This window comes from Perna viridis, chromosome 2, assembly GCF_037379345.1.
Source record: "Perna viridis isolate PV_CMFRI_1.1 ecotype Kerala chromosome 2, ASM3737934v1, whole genome shotgun sequence".
Lineage (NCBI taxonomy): Eukaryota > Metazoa > Mollusca > Bivalvia > Mytilida > Mytilidae > Perna > Perna viridis.
The window spans coordinates 65,594,069-65,621,186 of record NC_142446.1 but is presented as its reverse complement, the minus strand read 5'-3'; the positions used below and the strand labels follow the sequence as shown (position 1 = coordinate 65,621,186).

At 32.7% G+C, this 27,118-nt stretch overlaps 1 protein-coding gene across 1 annotated transcript in view; it reads left to right on the top strand.

Moving 5' to 3' along the window:
* The first annotated feature begins 11,327 nt into the window (after positions 1-11,327).
* The window catches only part of LOC148626523 (CD109 antigen-like), a 31,512-nt gene continuing 15,721 nt past the window's right edge, over positions 11,328-27,118 (top strand). The window contains exons 1-16 of the mRNA XM_088570574.1: positions 11,328-11,558; positions 11,997-12,060; positions 12,560-12,720; positions 16,438-16,469; positions 16,786-16,945; positions 17,626-17,696; positions 17,917-18,042; positions 18,628-18,667; positions 18,907-18,991; positions 19,598-19,685; positions 20,188-20,397; positions 20,802-21,053; positions 23,768-23,869; positions 25,084-25,146; positions 25,559-25,753; positions 26,792-26,941. Of these exons, the coding sequence (XP_088426700.1) occupies positions 11,999-12,060; positions 12,560-12,720; positions 16,438-16,469; positions 16,786-16,945; positions 17,626-17,696; positions 17,917-18,042; positions 18,628-18,667; positions 18,907-18,991; positions 19,598-19,685; positions 20,188-20,397; positions 20,802-21,053; positions 23,768-23,869; positions 25,084-25,146; positions 25,559-25,753; positions 26,792-26,941 (1,797 nt within the window). The 5' untranslated portion in view covers positions 11,328-11,558; positions 11,997-11,998. The remainder of the gene's footprint in view (positions 11,559-11,996; positions 12,061-12,559; positions 12,721-16,437; positions 16,470-16,785; positions 16,946-17,625; positions 17,697-17,916; positions 18,043-18,627; positions 18,668-18,906; positions 18,992-19,597; positions 19,686-20,187; positions 20,398-20,801; positions 21,054-23,767; positions 23,870-25,083; positions 25,147-25,558; positions 25,754-26,791; positions 26,942-27,118) is intronic.

Genomic DNA, 27,118 nt, shown 5'->3' with positions numbered 1-27,118 from the left:
GTGCTTATTGGTTAAGGTCTTATAAAGCTAGTTTAACCACGCCACAGATTTTATGCGACTGTCAGATGTTGGCCATTTATGTGTCTTTGTATATTTTTTTGTCATTGTTTAGTTATAGTAGAATTTATTACCTTGTTTTTCGGGCCCTTTATAGCTTACTTCAATTGTGTTTATGAAGGCCTACTGGTGATCTCTGAAAGTAAAAATGTATTTACAATTTACTATTTATCATATTTAGGTTCATCAAATCCGTTCTTTTTCCATAAGTAAACTACTAAATAATTTTAAAATTGCGACTGCAATGTGAAGGGTGGAATCACTGTGACACTCCACTCGAATCATCTCCACTGTGCAATGGAGATTGGTGAAATGAAAGCCATTATTGCCATGATTGTACAATTTTGTATATTACATAATTACTACTACAATTCTGAAAAGCTGAATCTTTCGGGGGCTGCTTTCAGATAGGGTGAAACGTCCAGAGAATTCCTCAAAACCCTTTTTTTTAAAGAAAGCGAGTGCATCAACAACTAAGCTGTAAGATTTATTCTTGTTTTTATTGTAATAACTACAAATAGGTAGCGTGCATCTAGAATTGCACTGGTCTCTTTCAATTGACTTTGATATTGCAAAAACATTATAAAACATCCTATTCTAAAAAATAATATGTGCACCGATAAAAGGTAGGTATAAAAAGTCGTGCTATTATGCTTTTAAAAAAAAGTAATGTTTGCACAAATGTTCTATGCACAACAGTCTTTTAGAGAGTCAAAATTTGAAGTTAAAAGTATTCAACGTCCCATTTATATTTTTAAAACTGTTCAAAACAAAAATAAGGGTCTTTAATGTCCTTAATTTATAACCGATGTAGTTTTGTCTAATAAATGGAGTATATAACCTTGACTTCATCTATTTTACTTCGCAATTTGTATTTAATATTGATTGATAAACATGGAGCAAGGGTTTTCCTGTGTGGTTAAATGTGGATGTTATAAAAGATTTTGTTTTTCAAATTAAATGTATCACGATATTTTATTGTAGCTTAAGGTGTAAGGTAAATATAAATTTGTAAATCTAAAACTAGCATGCTTTGACACGGCTAACGTAATTGACATTTAAGTGAAAGTATTTTTACGAATCAGGCAAAATGGGAAAAATCAGGAACATGTACGTAAAAAACTCCAATCTGACAGTATGATTTCACTCAACGCTACTTTCTATATTTGCAAAAAAAATAATAGAATAGAGTAATCAAGGGAACCAAGGTTATAGCAATAATTAAAAGAATGTTATCCAGGGACAAAGACCAGACATGGAAAACAGACATACACAACAAAGAACATAAAGTAACTAAAATCATACATACAAAGTAACAAAAGCAAACGAGCAACTCGGACTCAACTAAAAACTGGGAGCATGGACCAGGTGCACCGGTAGGGTAAGTGTTCGCTGCTTTTCTAGAAACACCTAGATGATGCTTTGTTTGACTCATAATCAAGAGTATCGTCAAACCATGTGCTGTACATTATTACGATAAAATTTCACTATCAAAACGAATGCAGCTGATGAAATACACTTACTATCGTTTGTTTGATGATGTTTCATTAAATACTTACTTACTTACTTACTGCCCTTTACGCCACTGGCATGTAGGGCAGCAACGAAGTTCCTCCACTCTTGTCTATCATTGGCAAGTTTCTGTAACGTGCCCCAAGTCTTCTTATGTTCTTTGACTTTTGCTTCAATGGTGCGTCTCCAGGTGATCTTTGGGCGTCCTCTCCTGCGTTTTCCCTCGGGTGTCCAGAAAAGGGCTGTTTTTGTGTTGTCTTTTGGGTCTTTTCGCAGGACATGTCCTAACCACTTCCATCTTCGTTTCATAATGATGGTGGCCATGTCTTCTTGTTGGCATCTATTCAGGAGGTCCTGATTTATGATTTTAAGAGGCCAAAATATTCTTAGGATCCTCCTCAGACTCCTGGTGTGAAAGGTTGAGAGTTTGTGTTGGTCTAACTCTGTTATCCTCCAGCACTCTGACCCATAAAACAGGATAGGCAAGACGCAACTGTTATACAATTTTAGTTTGGTGCGGATAGTGTACTGTCCTGATCTCCAGACAGGTTGCAAGCTATTAAATGCTCCTCTTGCTTTTGAGAGTCTAAGGTGGATGTCGCTCTCCGCACCTCCATCAGTTGTAACTATACTACCGAGGTATGTGAATTTGTTGGTAAAAGGTAGACATTGTTCGTGCAGTCTGATAGGTGTTGGTGTGTTTACATTCAACATCATAACCTCGGTTTTCTTTTTGTTGATGTTTAGCCCAATTTGTCCTGCAAAATGCTGAAGTTTCTTGGTCTTTTCTTCTATGTGTTGGTGGGTGTGAGAAAGCAAAGCTATGTCATCGGCAAAGTCTAGATCTTCCAAGATGGAGAAGGTATTCCATCTGATGCCTCTTGGAGTATCTTTCGTTGTTTGTCGCATCACCCAATCAATGGCTATGATGAAAAGTGTAGATGACATAACACAGCCTTGACGGACTCCAGGTTTTACATTGAAATACATGTCGCTGTTGTTTCCGACTCTGCATCTGAAGTTCGTGTAGAAACTTTTGATGACGTCTATAAGTTGTTGTGGTATTCCGTATGATCTAATTATTTTCCATAAACTTTCTCTTTGTAAGCTATCAAAAGCTTTTCAAAATCTATAAAGTTAATATAGAGTTGTCTCTGCCATTCAGTGCTCTGCTCAATAATATTGCGTAGCGTGAAAATTTGGTCGATGCAGCCTCTACCTGGCCTTAATCCAGCTTGTTCTTTTCTTAATAGTTCATCTACAGATCTTTCAATTCTTTTGATGACAACTTTGGCTAGTATCTTAATTGGGATAGAAATCAAAGTAATACCTCGCCAGTTATTACAATCATTTAATGACCCTTTCTTTGGTAATTTTTTGATGGTTCCTTTGTTCCACTCATCTGGTACTTTGGTCTTATTCCAGATATCTTGGAAGATGGGATGAAGAATTATCACTACCTGGTGCTTTGCCACTTTTCAGACTTTTGATTGCTGTTATGATTTCAGATATTTCTGGTGTTTCTATATTTATGTCAAGCTCTACTTCTGCATCTTTAATTTCCGGTTCTTGAGAAGGTGGTGGCCTGTTAAGTAACTCTTCAAAATGTTCTGTCCACCTTTTTTCTTGAGCGCTTTCTGAGGTTAATATGTTACCCTGTTTGTCTTTGACAGGTAAATTTGGAGATGATCTATTCGTCCCACATATAGTTCTTGTAATTTTGTATAATTTACTCTGTTCTCCTTTCTGTGCTGCTTCTTCTGCATTATTTGCTAGCTCTTCCATAAAATTCCGTTTGTCTGTTCGAACTAGTTTCTTAACTTCTTTTTGTATTGAGCTGTATTCTTGTTGGAGTCTTTCTTTTAGCCGAGGTGATTTGGTCTTATCTCTTTTGGCTTTAATCTCTTTTCTATTATTTATTGTTTTCCAAGTTTCAGGTGTTATCCAGTCCTTATGTTTTTGCTTTTGTCGCAAACCTAAACACTCTTCGCTTGTTTTTGTATATATGTCGGTTATTTTGTTCCATTTTTCATCAATATCATCCACAACATCTTCCAAGATATTTAACGTTTCATATCGATTCTTGAGTGTTATTGAAAAGTCATTTTTTACCTTCAAGATGTTTTTTTCTGTATCATAACGAGTGGTTGTAACTTTCTTTCCAGCTGTTCTGAGCTTGAGTCTGATATTTGCTGTAACAAGTTGATGGTCACTTTCTACATCAGCTCCTCTTTTGACTCTTTCATCTAGCAAAGATCGTCTCCACATTCCATTTATCATGATGTGGTCAATTTGATTTCTGTCTCTTAAGTTTGGTAAATACCACGTTAACTTGTGGATATCCTTATGAGGGAATAGTGTGCCTCCAATGACATAGTTGTTGATGTTGCAGAATCAGTTAATCTTTCACCATTTACATTCATACTACCACATCCATGTGTACCCATAGTTCTTTCAAAGTTCAAGTTGTCATTGCCTACTTTTGCATTCAGGTCACCCAACTCTATTTTGATGTCATGATGTGGGGTTTGATCTAACTCTTGTTGAAGTTGCTCATAGAATGCATCTTTGCCTTCATCGCTGGCATCATTTATTGGAGCATAGCACTGAAGTAGCGTCATATTAACTTGTTTACCCCTCAGTCTACTCATGATCAATCTGTTGCTGACTGGTTTCCATTCCATCAGGGTTCTGTCTACTCCTTTCTTTAGAATGATGGCTACTCCCTCCTGATGTTTCCCATCTTCTCTTCTTGAGTATAGTACTGTTTCGCCTGTTGTTGTTTTTATCTTTCCAGATCCTGTCCATCTACTTTCACTGACACCTAAAATTTGTAGTTTGTACCGTTGCATCTCAGCTGTTATCTGTGCGAGCTTTCCTGTTGCATACATCGTTCTCACGTTCCAACACCCGATGTTTGTATTGGGTTTTACCATGTTGAGGGCCTCCCTAGTCATGTTGGTAGTCTCCTCTCGGTCTTTTCTACCTACAGTCATTAAAGCTCCACTGTTGGTGCGGTGGGGGCTCTCCTCCACAGTTGTAGATTTTGTCTTCGTTGCTGTTTCCGTAACATATCTTTTTTTACAAGTTAGGGTTGATAGCCCTAAGCTTAACCCCATAACTTGGAGGACCAGTAGATTTTCTGTAGGGGGATCTTTCCCTTAGATGGATGCATCACCATGCTAACGAGCACCATCTTTACGGATTTTCTGTCTGGATTTTCTCCCATAGCCTTTGACTGTCCAAAGGCTTCTACAAGGCTGTAGTGTGATGCTATTTAACCCATAGCTGGATCAAGGTTGATGAGTGCTAGGGCGTATCCACACGCCGATGGGCTTACACACTGCATCTCTAGGGTCCTTGATACTCCGAGATCCTCTACAGTTTAGCCTAGGATACTAGACCCTAGTTACCGTGTGCTGTCGCGAGGAGGCACTGTAGAAGTCTTAGACTGGTAGAGGCTTTGTACTGACAAGAAAGACTTACGCATTGGGCTTTCTTTTTCACCTACAAATAGGCCAGTCAGCGGCAGTAGTAGAGTCTTCGACTCCCCCTGCACTAGGCGCATATCCAATCCCTGTGATAATAATCACCAGCACACTAAATTTCATTAAATAGTCAGATACTATTACAATTCATCTGTGTCTAAAAAGAATAAATTATCAAAATATTAACATATCACTGTAATATTGAATTCCGACGTGTAATTAATAAAATTCGTTTTATTTTTTTTTCACTACAAGCGCAATTTTAAACCAATTAAATGCACAAATAAAGCCGTAAATAGTGTCAACAAATTAATTTTAAAGCCCATCTTAATCGTTGTTAAGACACACTTCGAACATTGTTTGTAATAAACCAATCAGTTTTCCGACTAATTAGTTGACTTCGAGACATCAGCGTTAATTAACCTCGAAGTCCTATCCAGAGATCTGATTGATTACCTCGAGTTTTCCGAGGTTTCGATTCATCCGAGTTCGACCCATCAAGGTTCGACTGTAGTTAATGGCAAAATCAAGGCAAACCAACCGGAAAGTTGAAAACAAACGCAATGGTCCAGACTTGTGGGTTCAACCAGATTTTATAACGCGCTAAACCTTCCGTTTTCATCACGTTCTGTGTATATAACACTATGTTACCACTGTATACCATTAACAACGTCATATACATTATAGCAATTGAAAAATAACACTTCAGAGTCTTAGTAATTAATAACCAATTTACTTTCTAGTTATGGTACACTCTGTGTGCGATATATTTTTTTCGGCTGAAAAAAATCGATGTGACATCTATATAAGTAGTTCGATAGAAGCATGTTTCTTGCATGAAGATGAATTCATTTGTTTTTTTTTAAACCACGAAAAACTACGTATTATTTTATTCTACGAAGTCAACAACACGTTTTAGACATTATATTTATTATATAATTTTCATTATATTTACATCACGAATTATTTGTCCAATATGTGAAAGGTTATGCATCGACGAGTACATTCATGATGAGTTGCTTTTGGTTAAAAGCAAATTAGACAGGATACACTTTGAAGCTTCCAGGTTCATTGTGACAATTAACACAACTAGGATAAAATGTGGTTCAGCAAATTTAAAAAAAAAATATTCAATACCATAAATTTCTTAGTAGAAGCACTCAAAAGATCCTGTTTCGACAATCTTGAACAATATTTTAATATCATATGAGGTTTCACTAAAAACAACACACATGAAAAAAAAATAAAGATAAAATAAAGGCATTTTACAACACCTTAAAACATTCCCTTGTTCGTAATGAAAAAAAATTCTTTTCTTTAAAATAAAATCAAATGACGCATCTTCGATTGAAGAAGTACAAAGTAACAATTTCATAAACAAATCACTAAACAAATCAACTATTTGAAGTTCCACTCATATTGATATTCCATGACTCTGATCGCCTCTTCGGTCACTTTGTAGCGTGCTTGATTCGAGTCAATGAGTTAGTGATTTCGATATAAAAAAAGTATTTACTGCATCTCTGCCAATATGAACGTAATTATTAGTTTGAGGGTGGCGACTAGTTGTCTTGGGTCAGAATAATGTGTCTCAGTGAATTGACATCCCTGTTGAAAGAGTAATCAAGGGAACCAAGGTTATAGCGGTTTTAAAAAGAATGTAATATCCAGGGACAAAGATAGACATGGAAAAGAGATACACAGAACAAAGAACATACAGTAACTAAAATCATACATACAAAGTAAGAAAAGCAAATGAGCAACTCGGACTCTACTAAAAACTGAAAGCATGGACCAGGTGCACCGGTAGGGTAAGCGTCCTCTGCTTTTCTAGAAACACCCACCGAGTTGCTCATAAAAAGTCTAGTCCTGGGTAGACAAACGAGGAAAAACTATGACCCTATGAATAAATTAGTTTTCATGGTGCAGATGTATACACCATAACGATCCACGAGTTCATGACGACGACCATAAAACTTCTGTAGTGATGACTTCAATCTTGTAGCAACATAACCCTGTTCCAGAAGCCTATTTGTTAGAGTTCTAGCGCGATTCAAAAAGTCTGCGTAGTTTCGGCAAGCTGTGGCATAACGTATGAGTTGTGATATGAACACTCCATACGCAAGAGCCGAAGGGATGTTGCCACAGATGAAAGGAAAGTTGACAATTCTGAATGAAAAGTCATCACGTTTGTCGTAAAGATAGTTTTCCTTTACCACCAAGTGTAGGTCAAGATATGATACTGGTATTTTATGGTGTTTTAATACATGTATGTTCTGAGCTAGCTTTCAGTAATTGTGATCCTTCTTCAAGTGGATCTCATTTGTAATTATGGTTTATGTTTAATGTATTCCATAGGGAGAATTAGATGTATTATTGAATTAATTCAATGGTGTGTTTGTTTATCGCTTCAGTTTGTTTTTGATTTTACATTAAAGGAGGATGGTTATTGGTTAAGGCCTTATTAAACTAATTGAGTCTAATCACAGATATCATGCGCCTGCCCAATCGACTGTCAGATATTGGTCATTTCCTTTCCTCTTACCTCCCGATTACCCCGGTGTCGAATGATATTTTGAACCCCGCTAAATATAGGCTCCGGGGTTAAAATATCATACCAAAATTTGACCCCCTTATGATAATTTGATCCATCCCCCGTATCATATTTTAACCCCCACGATATTTTGATCCCTAATTGCAAGTTGGATAAAAAAAAGGGTAAAAATATCACAAAATGGGTGTTAAAATAGTTTATACCAGCAGGGAGATTAATTTATGGAAGGAGGGGTTAAAATATTGCAGCGGAGGGTTAATTTATGACAGGAGGGGTTAAAATATCACAGCTGGGGGTTAAAATATCATAATGGGGGGGGGTCATTTTTTGCAGTAGGATGTTAAAATATAGACGCAGGGGTTTATATATCGCAACAAGGGGTTTAAATATAATACCGTTTTTTTTTTTTGGTTTTTTTTGTTTTTTGTTTTTTTTAAGAACTGTATTTTCTGTTGATATATCTGAATTATCAGTGGTATTCAATAAGATTCAATATCATTTAATACAATATTACAATGTATTAACTATTATTCTTATATGTTACAGATTTTCTCAAAAATAAATGCATTGCCTTGCTAAGTGCGGCATGATAGAACTGCAACTTATTGACCTTAGGACAAGTGTGGGCACAAAATGTGTTTTTGACACGCTTGAACATAGGACCATATTTAAAAAAAGATCTTGATAATTCTTGAAGTTTTTACACAGTGCTCTTAAGGATATGGTAGAAGGTCAGATAGTTTTGGGAAGTTTTTTTCCCACCATTTTTATTAACCCCACTGCTGCGATATATCAACCTCCTCCTGTGATAAATTAACCCCTTTACAGGGTGTTTATGGTAAAATAAGCACTCAAATGATCCTGTTTTGACAATCTGAACAATATTTTAATATTATATGGGGTGAAATGAGAAAAAAAACACACATAAAGAAACAACATAAAGATAAAATAAAGGCATTTTTACAAGTCCTTAAAATTTTCCTTGTTCGTACCGATAAATATTTTCTTTTCTTTTATTAAATTCAAATGACGCATCTTCTGTTGTAAAGTACAAAGGCACAATATCATAAACAAATCACCGACCAACAATTAACTATTTAAAGTTCCACTCATATTGCTATTCTATTGCTCGATCTCGAATCCATTTGTTGGTGGTTTCGAAACACGGGCGCATGTTTTAAAAAGTTGTCACTTCATCTATATGAACGCCGTTATAAGAGATTGAGTGATAACTAGTTGGATTTGGATCAGGATAATGTGTCTTAGTGAATTGACATGCCTATTGAACGAATGTATATTATGTAAGCTAGCACAATGAAAAATTCCACTTCGCGGGTATGACAAGTAAAAATCAGAGTCTTTTCCTCCGATCAAACGTCATTGTCCTTAAAATGCTTAACATGTGACATCCCTTTTAGGATGTTAAGTCTTACTCAAATAATTTTAAGCTTATACTTAAATAATGAAAGCAATTCTCATTAGGCTACAAAGATTGTCCCTGGTAATTTCACATAACTGGTTTAATTTGAATATTTTTATATATAAACAGATTTTTAGACAAACCAAATGTCAAAATTACAGGTACATGTGCCAGTGATAATAATTGTATCTTTATAAGTACATGGTTCGTATAGAGTAAAGTATCTGCTTATTCTTTGATGCAGAAATTTATGTCTAAGGATTTACACATTTTGAATAGTATTAACTTCCCATCTACACCATATACCACCGCCATTCCGTAAAGTCCCCTTCCCCATTCCCTATTGATTATTCCCCATCCACCATAGCAACAACAATATCCTCTAGAGAATTCCTATTGCATAATGTGTATTATAAAGGTACATTATCAAATCAAATTTTATATTTGCTAAATTCTATAACATTTAAACTGTTATTACTAATTAAAAGTTGATATATTTTTCAAATAAGAAAATACTACAAAAACTAATTTCCCAATCCCCATGCCCATTCCCCTTTTCCTATCCCCCATTCCCCTTTCACATCCCCATACTAATCCCCATTCCCCACCCCCAATTCTCACCCCCATATACTGTAAAATGGGACGTTTTCCCCGTGCAAGTACTGTAATTACGAAATTTGTTTTTTGAATGGGCCACATAAAGCTTATGAAATGATTTGCAGCATATAAATAAAATGTTTTAAAATAAACCATGGACCTTAGTGAAAACTAACTAACAAAATCCATACTTGAATATATATACTACCTCATCTATTATAACCACCTTGAGCAGTACAGAATAAAATAGGTTACTAGAATTACAAGCTCTCACGCTTGTAATGTTTTGACATTCATTAAATATTACATTTTGTAAACTTAAACAACAGCATAAAAAGCTATAAACAATGTCCTTGTCTTCTGTATTTAACTTGGAAACATTGTGCATTTCTTTTTTCCTTTTTTTTTCATCTGAGGTTCATTGGGGTATACTAATCTTGGTTGAGTCTAATGAAACTTGTGCTCTTTCATAAAAGAGAAAAAAGCTATTTTTATCTATTATTTGACTTTTCAACTAAACGACGATTATTTGGGTACCTTATATGTTTTACTTTATGTTCTTTGTTGTGTTTGTCTGTTTTCCATGTCTGGTCTTTGGATTACATTCGTTTGATTGTCGATAGAATCTTGGTTCCCTTGATCGCTCCTTAGTAACAAAGAATGCACAGAATATATTTGGAATGTATTCTAGTATATTTGTTATAAATAAAAGTATAAAATACAGTTAACAGACCATCACATGTAATAAAAAAAACATTCCGAGCTGGTAAAATATTGGGAAAAGTCAAAAGAGATATTCGAATAACAAATGGCAGAAGGAATGTTCCTATAATAAATGGCAAAAATTATGTCTGTATAACAAATGTCAGAAAGAATGTCCGTATAACAAATGGCAAAGGGATTGTCCGTATAACAAATGGCAGAAAGAATGTCCGTATAACAAATGGCAGAAAGAATGTCCGTATAACTAATGGCAGAAAGAATGTCTGTATAACAAATGGCAGAAAGAATGTCCGTATAAAAAATGTCAAAAGGAATGTCCGTATAACAAATGGCAAAAGGGATATCCGTATAAAAAATGGCAAAATAAAAGAAAAACCAATAAGTTGGAAAACACCGCAATGGTCTAACTTTGGTACAGTCAATAGGTAATGAAAAATATTGGAGTAAGTTTATTGGAATAGCAAAGAAAATTAGACTGTTATGGGGTACAGAGGATAGTTTTATTCCATTTTACACTAGTTATCTTTACAAATATCATTTCATTAGTTGTACATTTACAAATTAACAACGACAAAGAACATGTTATCAAACGTCATTTGGTTTAACAAGTGTGAGCTTTTAATTCGTAATATTCTGTGGTATATTTTCTATCATTTCTTTTCTTTTACTTTCTGTCCTATTGTTAATAAACTTTCATTATGGTAACTTCTACTTATACAATTGGTGAAAAGCGCTCGTGATATGATAATCCAGTCCATAGATCCAACTCGTACACATAAATTGTCATTTGCTTAATGACATTGGCATTAACATGTTTTTTTCGACAGATCAGTTTCTAGTTGTAACCTTGAACTGAAGTTAGCTTCAGAATCCTTTCACCTTAACACTAGTAGATAACATTTCAAAAAGTATCCATAATTTCGTGTATGAAAAAAAATATGATGAATATATATTATTTGCCCACATCGCTATAAAATGTGATTAAACCAAAATTTATCACGTTCGCTCATTTTATAAAATGATGATTTAATTTACCCACAGGGAATTTTATCAGTTCACGACATCCTGATTGGGCTGTTGTAACTGCCCAGCTGTTTCTGATAGTAGAAATTATTACCAAATTTGGAAACTCCTACAGACAACTAGAACTACATATAAAAGAGTGCATTTTTGCATGTTACATTTGTTGCAGAAAAAATCCTGTGAGGTAAGTATGTTAAAAGCTATTCATATTCAATTTTTATATATAAGACCAAAATGCTTGAACATTCTAAAGCATCGCTAACGCATATATATTTTTCAGAATAAAAATGATGCATGTTGTCAGTGTAATAATGGTGTTAGTTTCCTGTCTTCTGTGAGCTGTTATGTAATCGAGACAGTTAATGTTGTTCCTCTTCTATGCGTTTGTGTAACGTCTTAAATGCTTCTAATTGTCTTTAGGACTCGTTATTTTCTGTACAATTTTTTTGTCATAGTTCGGATGATTAAAAGTCATCTCCTATTTATTGTGGGTATCAAAAGTAAGAAAGAGTTTTAAAATCTCCTGATAATACTTACATTGAAATATGTTTTGGCTAGCACATTATGATGATCCCAAAAATCAGAAGGATATATTTTTTTATTTTTATTTTATTATTTGCAGAAATGGGTGTTTTAACATTTATTTGGATGCTGATTCAAGTTCTTCACTTCTCGTCTTGCCAAAAGTAAGTCCACAAAAAATTTAATAATAATGTTTTTTAGTATAGCTGGCATGTAATCTGTATTGATAGGTCTACTGAAATTGTATTATCATTCAACATGTTCATAACGAATATTTTTGTATACAATGAAATTGCAACTCTGTTACCTGACGTATTTCGGATGAACGATTAATTTTGTCTACACTCACTCAACGAGCTGGTGGTATACCTGAATTATCCGTCAAAATATATTTTTTCACTATATGGATTGCTAGAGTAAAGGTTCGTCACAGAAATATAGGCTTCCAGTTGTTGAATTGATTTCAAATTTGATTTGCAGCTAAATAGATAGGATATACGTTGTAAAGCCAATATCAATGCCAAGATATAAAGAGCTCAAGTCACTCAAAAGTGTTAGAAATCAAATCTTCTTATAGAATGCACAAAATCATCACTTTAAATTTCCGTGTATCTTTAAAAAAATGTTATTCACAATTGATCATGTAAATAATGTCTTTTACAGTAGCTACATTTCCACAGTACCTCATTTCATACGTCCAGGAGATGTTGCAGAAATAACGATTGCATCAGCCAAAACAGATGCATGGACAAGTGATGTTGATGTAACGTTGTATGATTCTATGAACAAATCGATTTCAAATATAAAGGCAAATTGTATTCAAGGTGAGCTCTATACCATGTTTTTTAAGTAGCATTTCAGCTAAAAATCATCCATAATGAGATTAATGGTTGGAAAGTCTACATATTGTTTTTTTTTTTAGAATTTGTTTAAAATTTTACAGTGGAGAGAAATTAAAATGTGGTTTTTCATATAATCTGTGCTCTTAGGAAACAATCATAGTTTAGAATGTACTATTGAATTCAAAATTATGGGTGGTAACTCTGTAAATGACACTAAACTACAATAGAAACTGTTATATTTTCAATGTGGATTATCTACTAAGAGCAGACAGTTTGGGGTGAATAATCATACATTTCATCATATAGACCTATAAAGCAACATTACAAATATGTAGCGTAGCCATTTTTAAGTATATCATATGTTACAGAATTTGCATGACTCTTACAAAGCCTACTACTTTATTGTTAATACCGTCATTCATATTACAAAATTCGAGTAAGAGACAAGTATGGGATTACTTGGTAAGACCTCATTTTATATTTTGATTGAGTTCAACCATTTAAGTAATTGCCTGTTGCCCTCTAATTTCAGAAGCCCTCACTTTCGATCCTTTCCTGTTTTATAGGATAAAAAAATAATTTCATTCCTCATTCTAGAACTAAATTACATCAGGAAATAATGAAATCACTCAAATCAACTATTTTACAGACTTTTGAACTGTGATAGAATGATAGAATGATTGCTAACGCATTATTTGGCGATCAGATCGCGGTTTTGTTATTTAAAATGACGGATGATTGATTCATGTAAATTTCAGAACTTTCATTGGAACGAGTTTTTTTTATCATTTTTGTTTTGTTTTTGTTTTTGTTTTTGTTTGTTTGTTTGTTTGTTTGTTTATTTTGTATCTCTTCAATCATGTAAAACTTCTTCATAAGGAACATAAATTAAACTACTTGATATTTGTGCAAAAACAGATGTATAGATACATGTATTTGGTATTCGTTTTCTGAAATCGTTAAAGGTTTGGCACTTATAACCAACGTTAATTTCTCTGCTGTTTATTACGAAAGTTTGACATCATTCCATGCAAAACTGAATACTAATTGGATTTGACAGACATTTGTCATTTATGTGTGTAATAGCAATAAAACAATAGCAATAATCTGTATTTTACGACTAGAAAGTTCGGCATAGTTTGTCAACTCACTTACAATAGTTACACAAATCATTTATTGATGAAAATAGTCTTTATTTTTACTTTAATCACTTTTCGATTTTTATATTTCACTTGCATTGGCAGCATTATTAGTTTGTACATATTACATTCATATCTCATTTTAATTCGACGAGTGGGAAAATGTAATATACATATTTATTATATATATATATGACGACTCTATTTGCTACACCGCTTCATCGGATCAAATTGATACAGGGAAGATATGTCAACGTATAGTTAGGTCTGAAAAATTCCCAACGATGTTAGAACTGTCAAATTTGCGATGCAAATTTTTGGTTGTTCCCTCCGTGGGAATCGAACCCGTACCGCTGTGACATCTATGGCGACACCGCCTGCACTAAGTCCAGCATGGTCTAGGTCTAGGGCGTGTGGTCTAGGGCGCTGGACTTATATATATATATTACATTTGAAAATGCAAAGCATTTTCTTCGACTGACATACGAAAAACCTTAAAGAGTAAAAGTATTGATGTTTTCATTATGAAGATTATTTGGAATATAGTGTGGTAGAATAGAAGTAGTCACAAATAACTTCTGACATTATAACACTAATTTTGATATCGTTAATTTCAGTGTAATGCATATAAATGGTTAATTTGTAAAGCAAAAGTGCTGCCATATTATAAAATGTAATAGATTTGACATTTAACTAGTCCCCATATCTATTTAATAAGAGAATATTTAGTAAGAAAAAATGTTTCAATTATAAAGCTAAATTAGAATTTAAATAAATTGGTTTTATAATTGATTGTTATCATAATTGGGGTTATCTTAAGCCATTTGATCTTTACATCCAATATCAGAATAATCTTAAACGATTAAGCATTCATTCAAATATGAGATAAGAACATATTACATAATTAACATTTTTTTTAATCTACATTTATGGAAATGTCAAGGATATAATTAATTTAATAGCATTTTTCTTTTTCATTTTATCTTATTTTTATTATTAGTAGTATTATTATTATTTCATTTATTTATTTATTTTTATTTATTTTTTTTTTGTAGATTTAACCAAAATTGATTTCAGATTTGTAAAATAGTTTTTAATGTTTACGAAAATAATATATTTCTCTATTTGCATTATTAGAATTGAACATACATTAGGTAATCATTTTGGAAAATCGGTAATCATGATGACATGAACAACAGACATGGAGTCTGATTCCAATAGAAAACGACCCCCAGCTGTCTTCATCGTCAAGCGGTCTTGAACTTAATGATTTGTGTAATTCGATTTGTTTTTGTTAATTACCCGTTTGGTGTTTATTTTATCTACATAAAATTGCATCGAAAGAGTTATATAAACATAACGCTGAAACTGAAATAAAATGCTGAGTTTTTTTTTGGTTTTTTTTTCTAGTTTTTTTTCTAGTTTTTTATTCCCAACAATGTTAGAACTGTCAAATTTGCGATGCAAAGTTTTGATCGTTCCCTCTGCAGGACTCGAACTCGTACCGCTGTGAAATCAATGGCAACACCGCTTGCACAAAGTCCAGCGCCCTAGAGCACTCGGCCAGCTAGGCTACATAAAAATGTAGCTTTCGCTGGCCTCCGCAGGGAACGACCAAATATATACATATATATATAATTAATATGTATATATAAATTAATATATACATATTAATTATATATATGTATATATACAAACGTCTCAGAATGTGACGACTCTATTCGTTACACTGCTCCATCGGATCAAATTGATACAGGAAAGATATGCAAACGTATAGAAAGGTCTGCAAAATTCCCAACGAAGTAAGAACTGTCAAATTTGCGATGTAAATTTTTGGTCGTTCCTTCCGCGGGACTGTGTCGATTTTGTTTGTTTGCAGCAGATCTTAAAATCCTCGAAAGCGTAATTTGTCACTGTACTGCTGTCCTTCAAATGTCTCAACAATCTGATGACCATGTCATTGTAAATGAAATGATGACATGAACAATTGGTAACCTTGGAACAATGCCGTATCGCCTGGCTTGTTGACCTGTTGAATCATCAATGTACGACATGACAAAAACCCTGTAAAAACAACAGCTAAAGTTTGATTATAGTTCTCAATCGACTCGAATTATAAGATTTCATTAAAATAGTTTTAACTCGTAATTTAGTCTAATTATTAATTTAATTTAATGAGTTTAATGCAGTGCAAACTTATTTTAATGACAAATGAAATACGACCAAAAGAAATAAGAAGAGGAAAAATAAAAAGGTTGGTTTTTTACATAGAAAGCATTGACACTCGTTTAAAAACAGAAAGATTAACTCATATATTTGAGCAAAATTTAGTTACTTTGTTAGTGTTAAGGGAAAAATTAAAATCATTTTCGTAGCCATTCATAGTGGATTTAAAACAGACTTTGTATTATTTGACGTAAATATGATACACGCATTACATTGAAACAAAAAAAGAACCAGGGAGATAAAATGTACCCTGTGCCACCCATATCATAGCATCTGTCTGATTTTAACATGGTCAGTATCTTAATCATATTTAAGTATCAACTTTTTGTTTGAGGTACAACACAACCTGCAATAGTGTTGCTGCCGGTGAGTATACTAATGTAAAACGAAAAGCATTATAAATCATTATTTAGAAATAAACATCTCTGATGTAAAATTGTAGATCATTTTGTTTCAAAATAAAATAAATAATTGTACTACAAAAGAATAGCCTGTTATGAAAGGTTAGCTATAATAAAATACCTAAATGGGATCAAAAATGTCCAAATAGATAGGCCTTTCAGATACAAAAAAATGGATAAAAAATATTTTCCTTGCACAATTTAATACTTTTTTTTTAATTCATTAAAGGGTTTTAAATTGAGAAAAGCAAAATTGCACTTATTTTTTTCATATATTTTAGATACCAAACGATGTTAAAAGTGACGAAACATACAAGATAAGAGTCAAATCTATAAATGGACTTACATTTGATGAAATGTCAGATAAAATTTTTGTGGCGTCAAAAAGTGCATCAATATTTATTCAGACAGACAAACCCCAGTATAAACCAGGAGATTTAGGTATATGTATTACGAAGTATCAGTACATGTTTTGTTAAATTTAAAGGAAAATCAAGGAAACTGGGATTCGAGCGGTAATCCATGGATTATAACTTCAAAAAAGACACACATAGCAAAGAATATGAAATAACTAAAATAGTTTGCACTTAGAAATTAAGTATATTGAGCAACTTAGATTGCACTAAAAACTTTAAATCTGCGGTAAGGTAAGCATTGTCAGTCTTTATTTTACTTCCCATGACTTTGTATGACAGTTGTTTAAAAATTTCTTTATAAATACTTAATTATTAACATAAAAGACAAAAGTACATTAACTTGAACAAATACTTTTAAAAAAGGAAGTAACACATTCGCGCACATGTAGTTGAATAAAGCAGGAAACATACTAATTCGTATTTAAATACTTGCAAATAAATGTTCTGAAACATTTTACATGTATTTGTGAGTGTCGTTATTATTTACAACGAAGAAATGACACATTGAATATTTCAGAGGACGGAACAAAAATAAAACAGTTATAAATTTGAATAAATATAATCAATACAGATTCGAAAACATATTAAATAATTCTAAAAGTAATGTGTGTGTGTGTGTGTGTGTGTGTGTGTGTGTGTGTGTGTGTGTGTGTGTGTGTGAGTTAGTCGTTAGTGTTCTAATTTTATTTTGTTTGCTTTTTGCAGTCCAGTTTCGCATGTTTGGAACCGATTCGAAGCTTCAAATTTCAAAGGATTCACTGACTATTTATATTGAGGTAAGTTTGATCGCTTTAGCTTGATTATAGTAATTTACAAAATTTGCCTAACTGATAAAAGTTTGAATAGTCACTTTTTCATGCTGTTAATGTTAATAAATCATTAGAACGTTAACCTAGCATTATTATTGATGTCCGTGTGTTCGACTGGTTTCTTTGTTTAAACAAACACAGTGTATTTGTATGTTAAAAAGTAGTGTTAAAACATTGTTATTTTAAGGATCCTAAAGGAAATCGTCTCCAGCAATATCTAAATGCACATCCAGAAATGGGAGTATTTGCAGACTCATTTCAGTTATCAACTCTCACAAGCATGGGGACTTGGAAATTGATTGTTGAACAAGGGGTATGTGTTTATATGATGCCGTTGAGCTACTGATATATTTTGGCTGCTTCCAGACATTGTTGTAATACTTTTTTTCTGAATATTCACTTTTATTCAAAGTTTGAATTGGTTAAGGAAATGTTTTAGTTTATAAACAGGTGCAGAACAGATTATTAGGGTTCTTGATTTATAGTTCAGTTCCTGCGACATTACTTTCATGTTCCTGCTTCATTACTTTAATGTTCCTGCTTCATTACTTTAATGTTCCTGTGACATTACTTAAACGTTTCTGTGAAATTACTCTAACATTTCATTGCTAATTTCCTGTATATATAAGGCAAGGTCAAAATTTTAATAATGTATAGTTAATTCAACCCATTACCCTGTTGTTTTTGATTTTCTAAAACAAAACCATGATTTCATATGCGTAAGATATTTGTGTTTTTAACACATTTTAATGTTAACGTGAAATAATTACATTCAGCGGTTGGATTGAACAGTTTTGTTGTTTGTTTTAAATTCGGAATTTCCTTTGTCTATGCTTGTTCATGTAAATGATTTACTTTTTGTAATTTGCATTAATGGGTCTTATTTATCGCTATACAGAGAGAAAAGAACACAAAGACATTCGTTGTTGAAGATGTCGGTAAGTTCTACTCTTGATCATGCAATTATAAATGATGTAAATTGCGCTCTTTTCAACAATAATGAAATAAGCGGAATTGAATATTCTTAAAACATTTTCATACGTGAATGAATTGTTATTACATGATCGATTGACCATTTACTGTACATACATAAACAAATGTATCGTTAACAATTTGTTAACAATTTATTTTGTTTAACCTGAATATGTTATCTTCAAACAATGCATTTTTATTCCAGTATTGCCTAAGTTCGAAGTAAATGTTATCCTGCCATCTATTCAACTGACAACAGATAGTCATTTTACTGCTACGATAACAGCTCAGTATGTTATAAAATAACTCAAACAAATTGTGAAAAACCAATAATGCACATATCTATTAAGGAATAAAGAAAAACATCTAAATTCAGAAATACATTCAACTTACCGAAATATACTCTTGAAACATAATCTAGTGTTACATGTACTAAAGCTTGGCAAAGAGATGTGAATTAGTTTTATTCATTGGCAAATACATCTTTTCTTTACAAAGTAACTTTTGTAAATTTCTATTTCCCGCTTAAAGTACAAAAAACTACTTATCAACATACTTTAAAATATGTATTGGATACCTTTAGATGTACAAAGTCACGGTTGTTTTTTTTCTTTCAATTTAGCAAATTCTTCTTGCATTTAAATACTTTACATGTAAAGGCTATCTGTGAACGTATTTTTTTAAATAATTTCATTGGAATAAAAAAAATTATCATTTAAAATATTACGAGAAATGCGAATGAGGTGTGTGTGTCTATGTAAATTTCCTATACCTTACAGTATGTAAGCAAAAGCAAGTCCTTCTTTTTTCCATGTTAATTGCAACTTAACTGATCGATTCAATTTTACTAATCAAACAATCGGAAATTGCAAATACATAAATATATGTTATCAAAGGTATACATTTGGTAAGCCAGTGGAAGGTGACGTTCTTCTGTCGATTTATTCTGGGAGCAAACGCAGAGGAATCACAAAGAGATTCAAGGTACTTTGTCGCAAAACATAATGTTGAAAAGAAAACTGTGCTGTAACTTTAAGCTAAACTAGTTGTTCAAATCTTTAGACATATGCAAATGAATTACAGATTGTATACCAATTTATTTAACTAACTAACCATATTAGAACAATTAATAAAATATTTTTTTATAACTTTTTAAATATATAGTATTGACTTTGATTTTAAATGTCTAATCAAACACCTTTTTTGCAACCCTCCCCGCTAACTAAATATTTGTGTTTCTAACGATCGACAAATAATGACTTACGTCACAGTTTATACCGTTGTTGGGGGCAAAATTATTTCTTAGAGGCAGATACAGCGTAGATAGAGACACTTTGTGTCATAAAACGACTGTGAACGTCAATCTTTTTTTTCCTTTTTTTTCTTTTTTTTTTTGTCTAGTAGCGTACATAATTTGTTTCGTTCCCTTTTTGTCAACAATTATCGTGTATCTCAAATCTGATTTTTTGTTATGTGTTTTTTATAGATCAATGGCAAAGCCACCATCAGAGTTCTAATGAGTGAAATTGCGCCTAGATTTAGATATTTCACCGTCGAAGCAGAAGTGACGGAAGCGGTGACAGGTGATAAACAAGGGAACGCACAGAGAACACATCTTTATGAGACACAGGAAAAACTGTTATTCTCACCAACTATGCCGTACACCTTTAAACCGGGACTAGATTATAATATTATAGTAAGTTATCATTGAACACGCTCCCGATACAATCTGCTTTTGTCAAACAATAGCGCGTCTTCGGGAGTTTAATCTCATCAATCAAAAAGACATTGTATCAATTCATTGTAAAAGCTGATACAGTTGTGAAGTTTTGTCTCCAACATTATTTTCAATCATCACAAAATCTCGTCTATATGATAGCATTTAGATCCTACATTTGTCGTTGCCAAATCTTCAACTTCACCCCAATATCAAATGTTTACTTACTCTAAATGAGATAGCCTTTCATTATATCGCTACTAACGAACGAAACATTTGAGATATACTGTATGTTTGTCTTGATAATTTTATCGTTTAAGGTTTTAGCAACACAAATTTGAAAGTGACATGATACTTAATGTCGATAATTTCCTTTTTTTTAGCTTCGCGCAACACAAGAAAATGATAAAGCTTTGACAGGATACCTCGGACAAGTCAATGTTACCGTTTTTTATAGAGTCCCCAAACAAAAGGAAGAAAAAACAGGAGCCCTGCAATGTACTGAAGGGATGTGTCCTCCTTCGGACGAAACTGAAGAAAAAGTCCTGTGGTCAAAAAACATCCAGATCCCGGAATCAGGATTGATGAAAGAAGTGGCTTCCTTCCCTATAAATGCTCTATCTGGGCAGGTTCAGGTTTGTGTTCCTTATTAGAATAATAAATTGGGAAATAGACGTATATACTGAGTGTTATTAATGGGGAGTGGGGATTTGGGATTGAGTGTGTTGGGTAGGGAGTTTAATTGGAGAAAATCAGGAGATCGGTTTTAAAAGTATTTATTCTATTAATTCAGATTAAATGAGAATTTCATACGTTAATAGTTAATAGTTATAGACTATATATTGAAATACAACAAAAATGGAAAATTTCAATGTTGAAAGGGAATGTGGATAATAGATATAAGTACAAAGAGTAATCAAGGGAACCAAGGTCATATCGGTAATCAAAAGAATGTAATCCAGGGACAAAGACCAGACATGGAAAACAGACATTCACAACAAAGAATATAAAGTAACTAAAATCATACATACAAAGTAACAAAAGTAAATGAGCAACTCGGACTCCACTAAAAACTGGGAGCATGGACCAGGTGCACCGGTAGGGTGAGCGTCCTCTGCTTTTCCAGAAACACCCGCCGAGTTGCTCATAAAAAGTCAAGTCCGGGTTAGACAAAAGTACCATTTAAAAAAAAATTCTAATAAAGTGCTGTGAAATTGAAATATACTATGTGATACGAAACTCCTATCCGTAAACGAATGGACAGCAGACAATATCACATTAAAAATAATTTCATCAATTTATGTTAGAAAATCCACACTTAGAAAACGCATTACTACTTTTATATGGTATTGACAAAAAATAAAATATTTTGATGGTGGTGGTTTTGGTTTGATCGAATATTGCTTTAAATTATGTATAAAAATATTCTAAAAAAAAATTTTTAAACTGATCTGTTGACATCCACAAACTGTGCCATAAATGTATATCATTGCTTATTTACTATTCGGGATGAACCTCTGATAATTAGAATATTGACAACTGTGGATAAGTAAATTCCCTGTAAGAAAAAAACCACGTCTCAAATAAGAATGAAATGACCAATATTATTACAACCTGATCAATTTCTAATTATAAAAAAGAGTTCTAGTATAACCAGTTGACAATCAACTCCGTACTACGTCCCAAGACAAGCTGTATATGATATCGGCGTTGCCCTTTCCAATACATGTATCGTATCCCCGACCCAAGAACCTGTCATTTCTTATATTTTCATAGCATTTTCGACCAAACGCACAAATGTGGAACAAAACAAGGAAACATTTAACCTATATGTAGCATATATAGATTTGGAAAAGATTATATTCAAATCTTCTTAAATCAATTTTAACCAAATGGATGTTGAAGAGACTACTGATACATTTTCAATAGATAAATAGACATTAACCTGTGCATAGATGATACAGAACATTCTAAACTTGAGGACAGTCCTGATGATTTAGGCTTTCAACTGGTAAACTTTTCCTTTCTTAGTGGCAAAACGCTGACATTCCCATTATGGATTGAACGTTTCATAATGTATCAAGTACTGTGGAGCCTTCGATCTTTAAGACCGTTTTCCTCGTAGAGCACGAATACGGCCAAATAAACAAGGGCTACGTTTATCTTTTGTTGATGATCAATACAGAAGTTTAAATGTCGTCATCACAACTTGATTGACCGGTATGAAGTTTCTTTCTGACATTTTAGACAAAATTTGATGTCCTTCCCGATTGACAACTCTCCGAACTTGTCATTTACTGAATACAGTTGTATCGCCCCTATGACACACTTTTTAGGCGGAGCTACATAACGTTTTCTGACTCGAAACTGTGCAAACATATTTTCTCAGTTTCTAAGTTTTAATCACTCAAACATTACAGACGAATGTTACATTAAAACAGAAAATAAAAACATTTCATTTACTTCAACGTTTTAAAAATAAACTCTAAGTTTAGGCTCGTTACGTTTTGTATAAAATAATTTTTTATGAAATTCTCAAGTTTAAGATGAAAAATTCAGTACATCAAAGGTCGAATAATCTGAATGCTGTCTACGCCTTGTCCTTCTCTTCTGATTCTTTGTCATATTTTGTTACCGATATTTAGCAAAATGTAGCTTTAAATTGTTTTCACACTGTTCCGCTATTCCTATTATGATGGATCCAACCTATTACACGGGGGATACATTTCTGTCATCTTGCAAAAGCATACAGAATTATGTATTTTCAATGAGCAAATAGTGTTATTCAAAACGATTGTTTTTTTGTTTTGTTTTTTTTTTTGCATAAACCTATATGTTGTTAAATTACAAACATTTCAAGTGTGTGTGGGGGGGGGAGGTAAATCGCCTGAAAGTGTTCTTTAGATATTTAATGGAAATTTTATTTTTATTTTCATATTACAAGGGAAAAGGTTCGAAATATGAAAAAAAAATGTCAGAAAAGTATTCTTTGTTCTTTTAATTTTTACGAAGTAAATACCAGTTTTTTCAATTATAAACTATAAATTGTAAAATGCGCAACAGAATCTATATAAAATGTTGTAAAAATCGAATATATTTAGGCTCAATAATCACAAAATCAAGTACGTTTACTTATGATCTATGTTCGTTGGATCGGACAATATATCTACTTAAGTAATTAGGTATGATCTACCTTCAGTACCTATGATTAATTCAATACCAGTTTACTGATATTGTCTAAAGGCCGTATTTTGCTGAATAGTCATGAATCACATTTGGCATGATTCTTCGCTGGATTGCTACTTTAATTCTTTATAATTTACTTAGTCATAGTTTGGTCATTTTTCAGGCCGACTACAGAATGGCGAGTGATAGGAAGTATTTGTCGAAGGCACAATCACCAAGCAGTAATTACATTCAGGTCACTATCGTCAATGACCAAAAGGCAAAGGTAATTGTTTCATTCTGTTCTTTTGTTAAGTACATATCCTTATGATACGTATAATCATACAGATGGCCGAAATAATGTAATAAGAAATTTTTATCAATACATACAAAACCTAATATCATTCTTTATAAAAACAAAACCAAAACTATAAGAAAAAAATGACAAAGACAGATAATTTGTTGGTAGTTTATCTACGAAGTACAAATATGGTATTGAAATTACCTGCGAGTCTTATCAATTTTATAAGTATATAATTATTTATCTTTTTAGATCTGCACTTAACTTCAATATCATTATTAAGATGCAGTGTAGTTCAACATGTTTAGAACATTACCATTTTAAATGTTTTAATTTTTGTTGCGTAATGGCAATTCGAATGTAGTTAAAAACTCAAGTTTTTGCAAAAATAAATATAATTTGGCACCAAATGTTCAGGGGGCAAAAAAATACTTCAAGATATCAAGATGTTAATGCGTCTTCGTCGGCGCATGCTGTTGTTTTTCATGTGAATGGCTTATTTACTTCCAGATTTTGTCAAAATTGTCTGACTAATAATTATGACTTAATTGTGCAATTCAGACAAGTTATAGATAAAGCCATGTAAACTTAAGTATTAAACTTTTATTGTGCAAGTCGAAGATTGCTGTGACTCAAACAACAATTTGCAGGTACATAGGAGTGACAATGTCACCCGTAAATATACATCTACTTTGGTTATTTATGTCGAATAGGCAGTCTATCAACTTATAGCAAGAGTAAACACAGTACAAATCATAATATTCCCGAACTATCGTTGTGTTGCTCACAAAATTAAATTCATAGACCCACAAATGCAAAGTTTATAATCAGAGTTAGATTTGTGTTTGTTTGTTTGTTTGTTTGTTTGTTTGTTAGTTTTTCTTAGTTTTTGTTTTTTTTTTTTTTTGGGGGGGGGTTTGTGGGGTTTTTTTTTTTTTTGGGGGGGGGGTGTTTTTTTTTTTTTTTTTTTTTTTTTTTTTTTTTTGGGGGGGAAGTAAAGACTAAAGCTGTCCAATAATTAAGAAATTAAAATTTTGGTGTATAAATATTTTGTAAATGCTCAGTAAAATTATTACTTTTGAGCACTTTATTTAACAATGTGCCACTATTTATATGTCTTTTGTTCAACCTTTTGGATTTTATTTTCATGTAACACCATCATGTCGTATTGATTGTACTGTCTATGGTCTCATTCATAGGCTGGTACAAATCTTCCACTTATGATTAAAGCCACAGAACCAGTCCAGTACGTTAACTACAAGGTAAATATTGGTAATCAGGCTCATATGATAAAATAAATTTTGATATTAATGCTATAGAATTAATAAAATTCACAAACAAACACATCGCAATAGCTTGACATATGATGACTTCGCTATTCGAGATATAATTAATTTACACTGAATCTCCACTTTGCTCCGTTTTCGAATCGGTATGTCTCGTGACTCCCACGTGTAGTCATTCATATAACAATGTAGAAATGTTTTGTTAATATTTAATTTGACCCTCCTTACAAATAGTCAAATAGTACGGTATCATGTCCTGAACTAGAACATGACTTTTATCCGACAGTTATGTGGGAACATACTTTTTTGGTCATAAACCGGTTTATATGCTGCCAAATGAAACTCATAACTATCATTTCATTTATAAATGTTATATGTTTTAATTTAGATATTTGCTAAACAGTATATGATGCAGCAAGGTACTTTCGATATGCAAAACACGAGTTCGAAACAAGTGCAAATTGCTATAACAACCGATATGGCGCCGAAGGTTAAACTGTTGGTATACTACACCAGGCCTTCAGACGGTGAAATCGTTGCAGCTGCTGTCAAGTTTCCTATTGAGGGCATATTTGATTATGAGGTAAGGAAGTTACATATTTTTTTTATTTTAGAATTGTTTAAAGTTTTGACAATTTGATTAGAGTGCAGAAACATTTGGATGTTTTTGAGCGAAAAATAACATGCTCGGTTTAATGTTAAAATCAGACTTTTAAATACTAATGGCGTCATATCAGTAAACGAGATTATACACAGGAGAGCGAACCAACCGATATAAATGTTTGCCAAAAATATTAAATTCAAATGAATTTCAAGATTGCAAAAAAGTATTTTATTCTTATTTTAAGACGATACATTATCTACTATGACGAATGTCGAATTTTAGTTATAATTAGTCGTCTAATTTGATCTTACTCTCTGACACTTTTAAGAAAATCTTAAACGAGAGGATTTGTTCTAAACTTGTAAGCTCTATCACTACATCTTTTCTATTAAAAATTTAATCGTTCAAAAGGGAAATCAAAAAGATATCTGCTTTCGAACGGTAATAAAAAAACTTACACGAGGAATAATGACATAATAAAGAAACAATACATACACACAAATCTTGTGTGAAACGACCACCGAGGTGTTCATGAAATTTTAATTCCAGTGTTTACAAGAAAAAAAAACTATGACCCGTTGAACAAGTTGGTTTTATGCGTGCAGATTTACGCATTATAATCATTCATAAGATCTTGATAGACTATTTTACATTAAGTTCAATTATATCAATAAGCATGATTTATCTATTGTGTAGTTACAATTAATATTTTTTATATAATTGTTAAAAGAATCTTCGTATTAGATATTTACTTTATATTTCGATATAAAAATGAGTTTTTTTTCCTCTTGTTTTCTTTGTGTGTGTGTGTGTGTGTGTGTGTGTGTGTGTGTGTGTGTGTGTTGTAGTAGTAGTAGACCCATAACGTAATTAGACATATTCAATAATTTTATTTCAGAAGTATATTTGGATTAATATTATAAAAAAAAATCTCTCGTTAAATATACATAGATTTTTATTCTAACAATTTGATTTCAAATAAGCAGGGATCCTGACAAATGTTTTAATATACTATAGGTAACCCTTCGATTTAACAAAGAACGAGCTTTGCCTGGTGACAATGTAACTCTGTCGGTTACTGCTGATCCAAATTCTTTAGTTAGTGTGCTTGCTGTAGATAAGAGTGTTCTGTTACTTCGGACGGGGAACGACGTCACAGTAAAAGATGTTAGTATGTTAACAGAATGTAAAATTATTCTGAAGGTGGTCGCATGTTTCATGTTTACGTTCATTCGTCTAGCAGTGAAGCGTTCCATTCGGTTTGATTATAGCTACAGTACCTGAACAGGGGAATCTTCAATCAATGCTGTTTCGGGATTGAGCAATGGGGTAGCAGGCAATCTG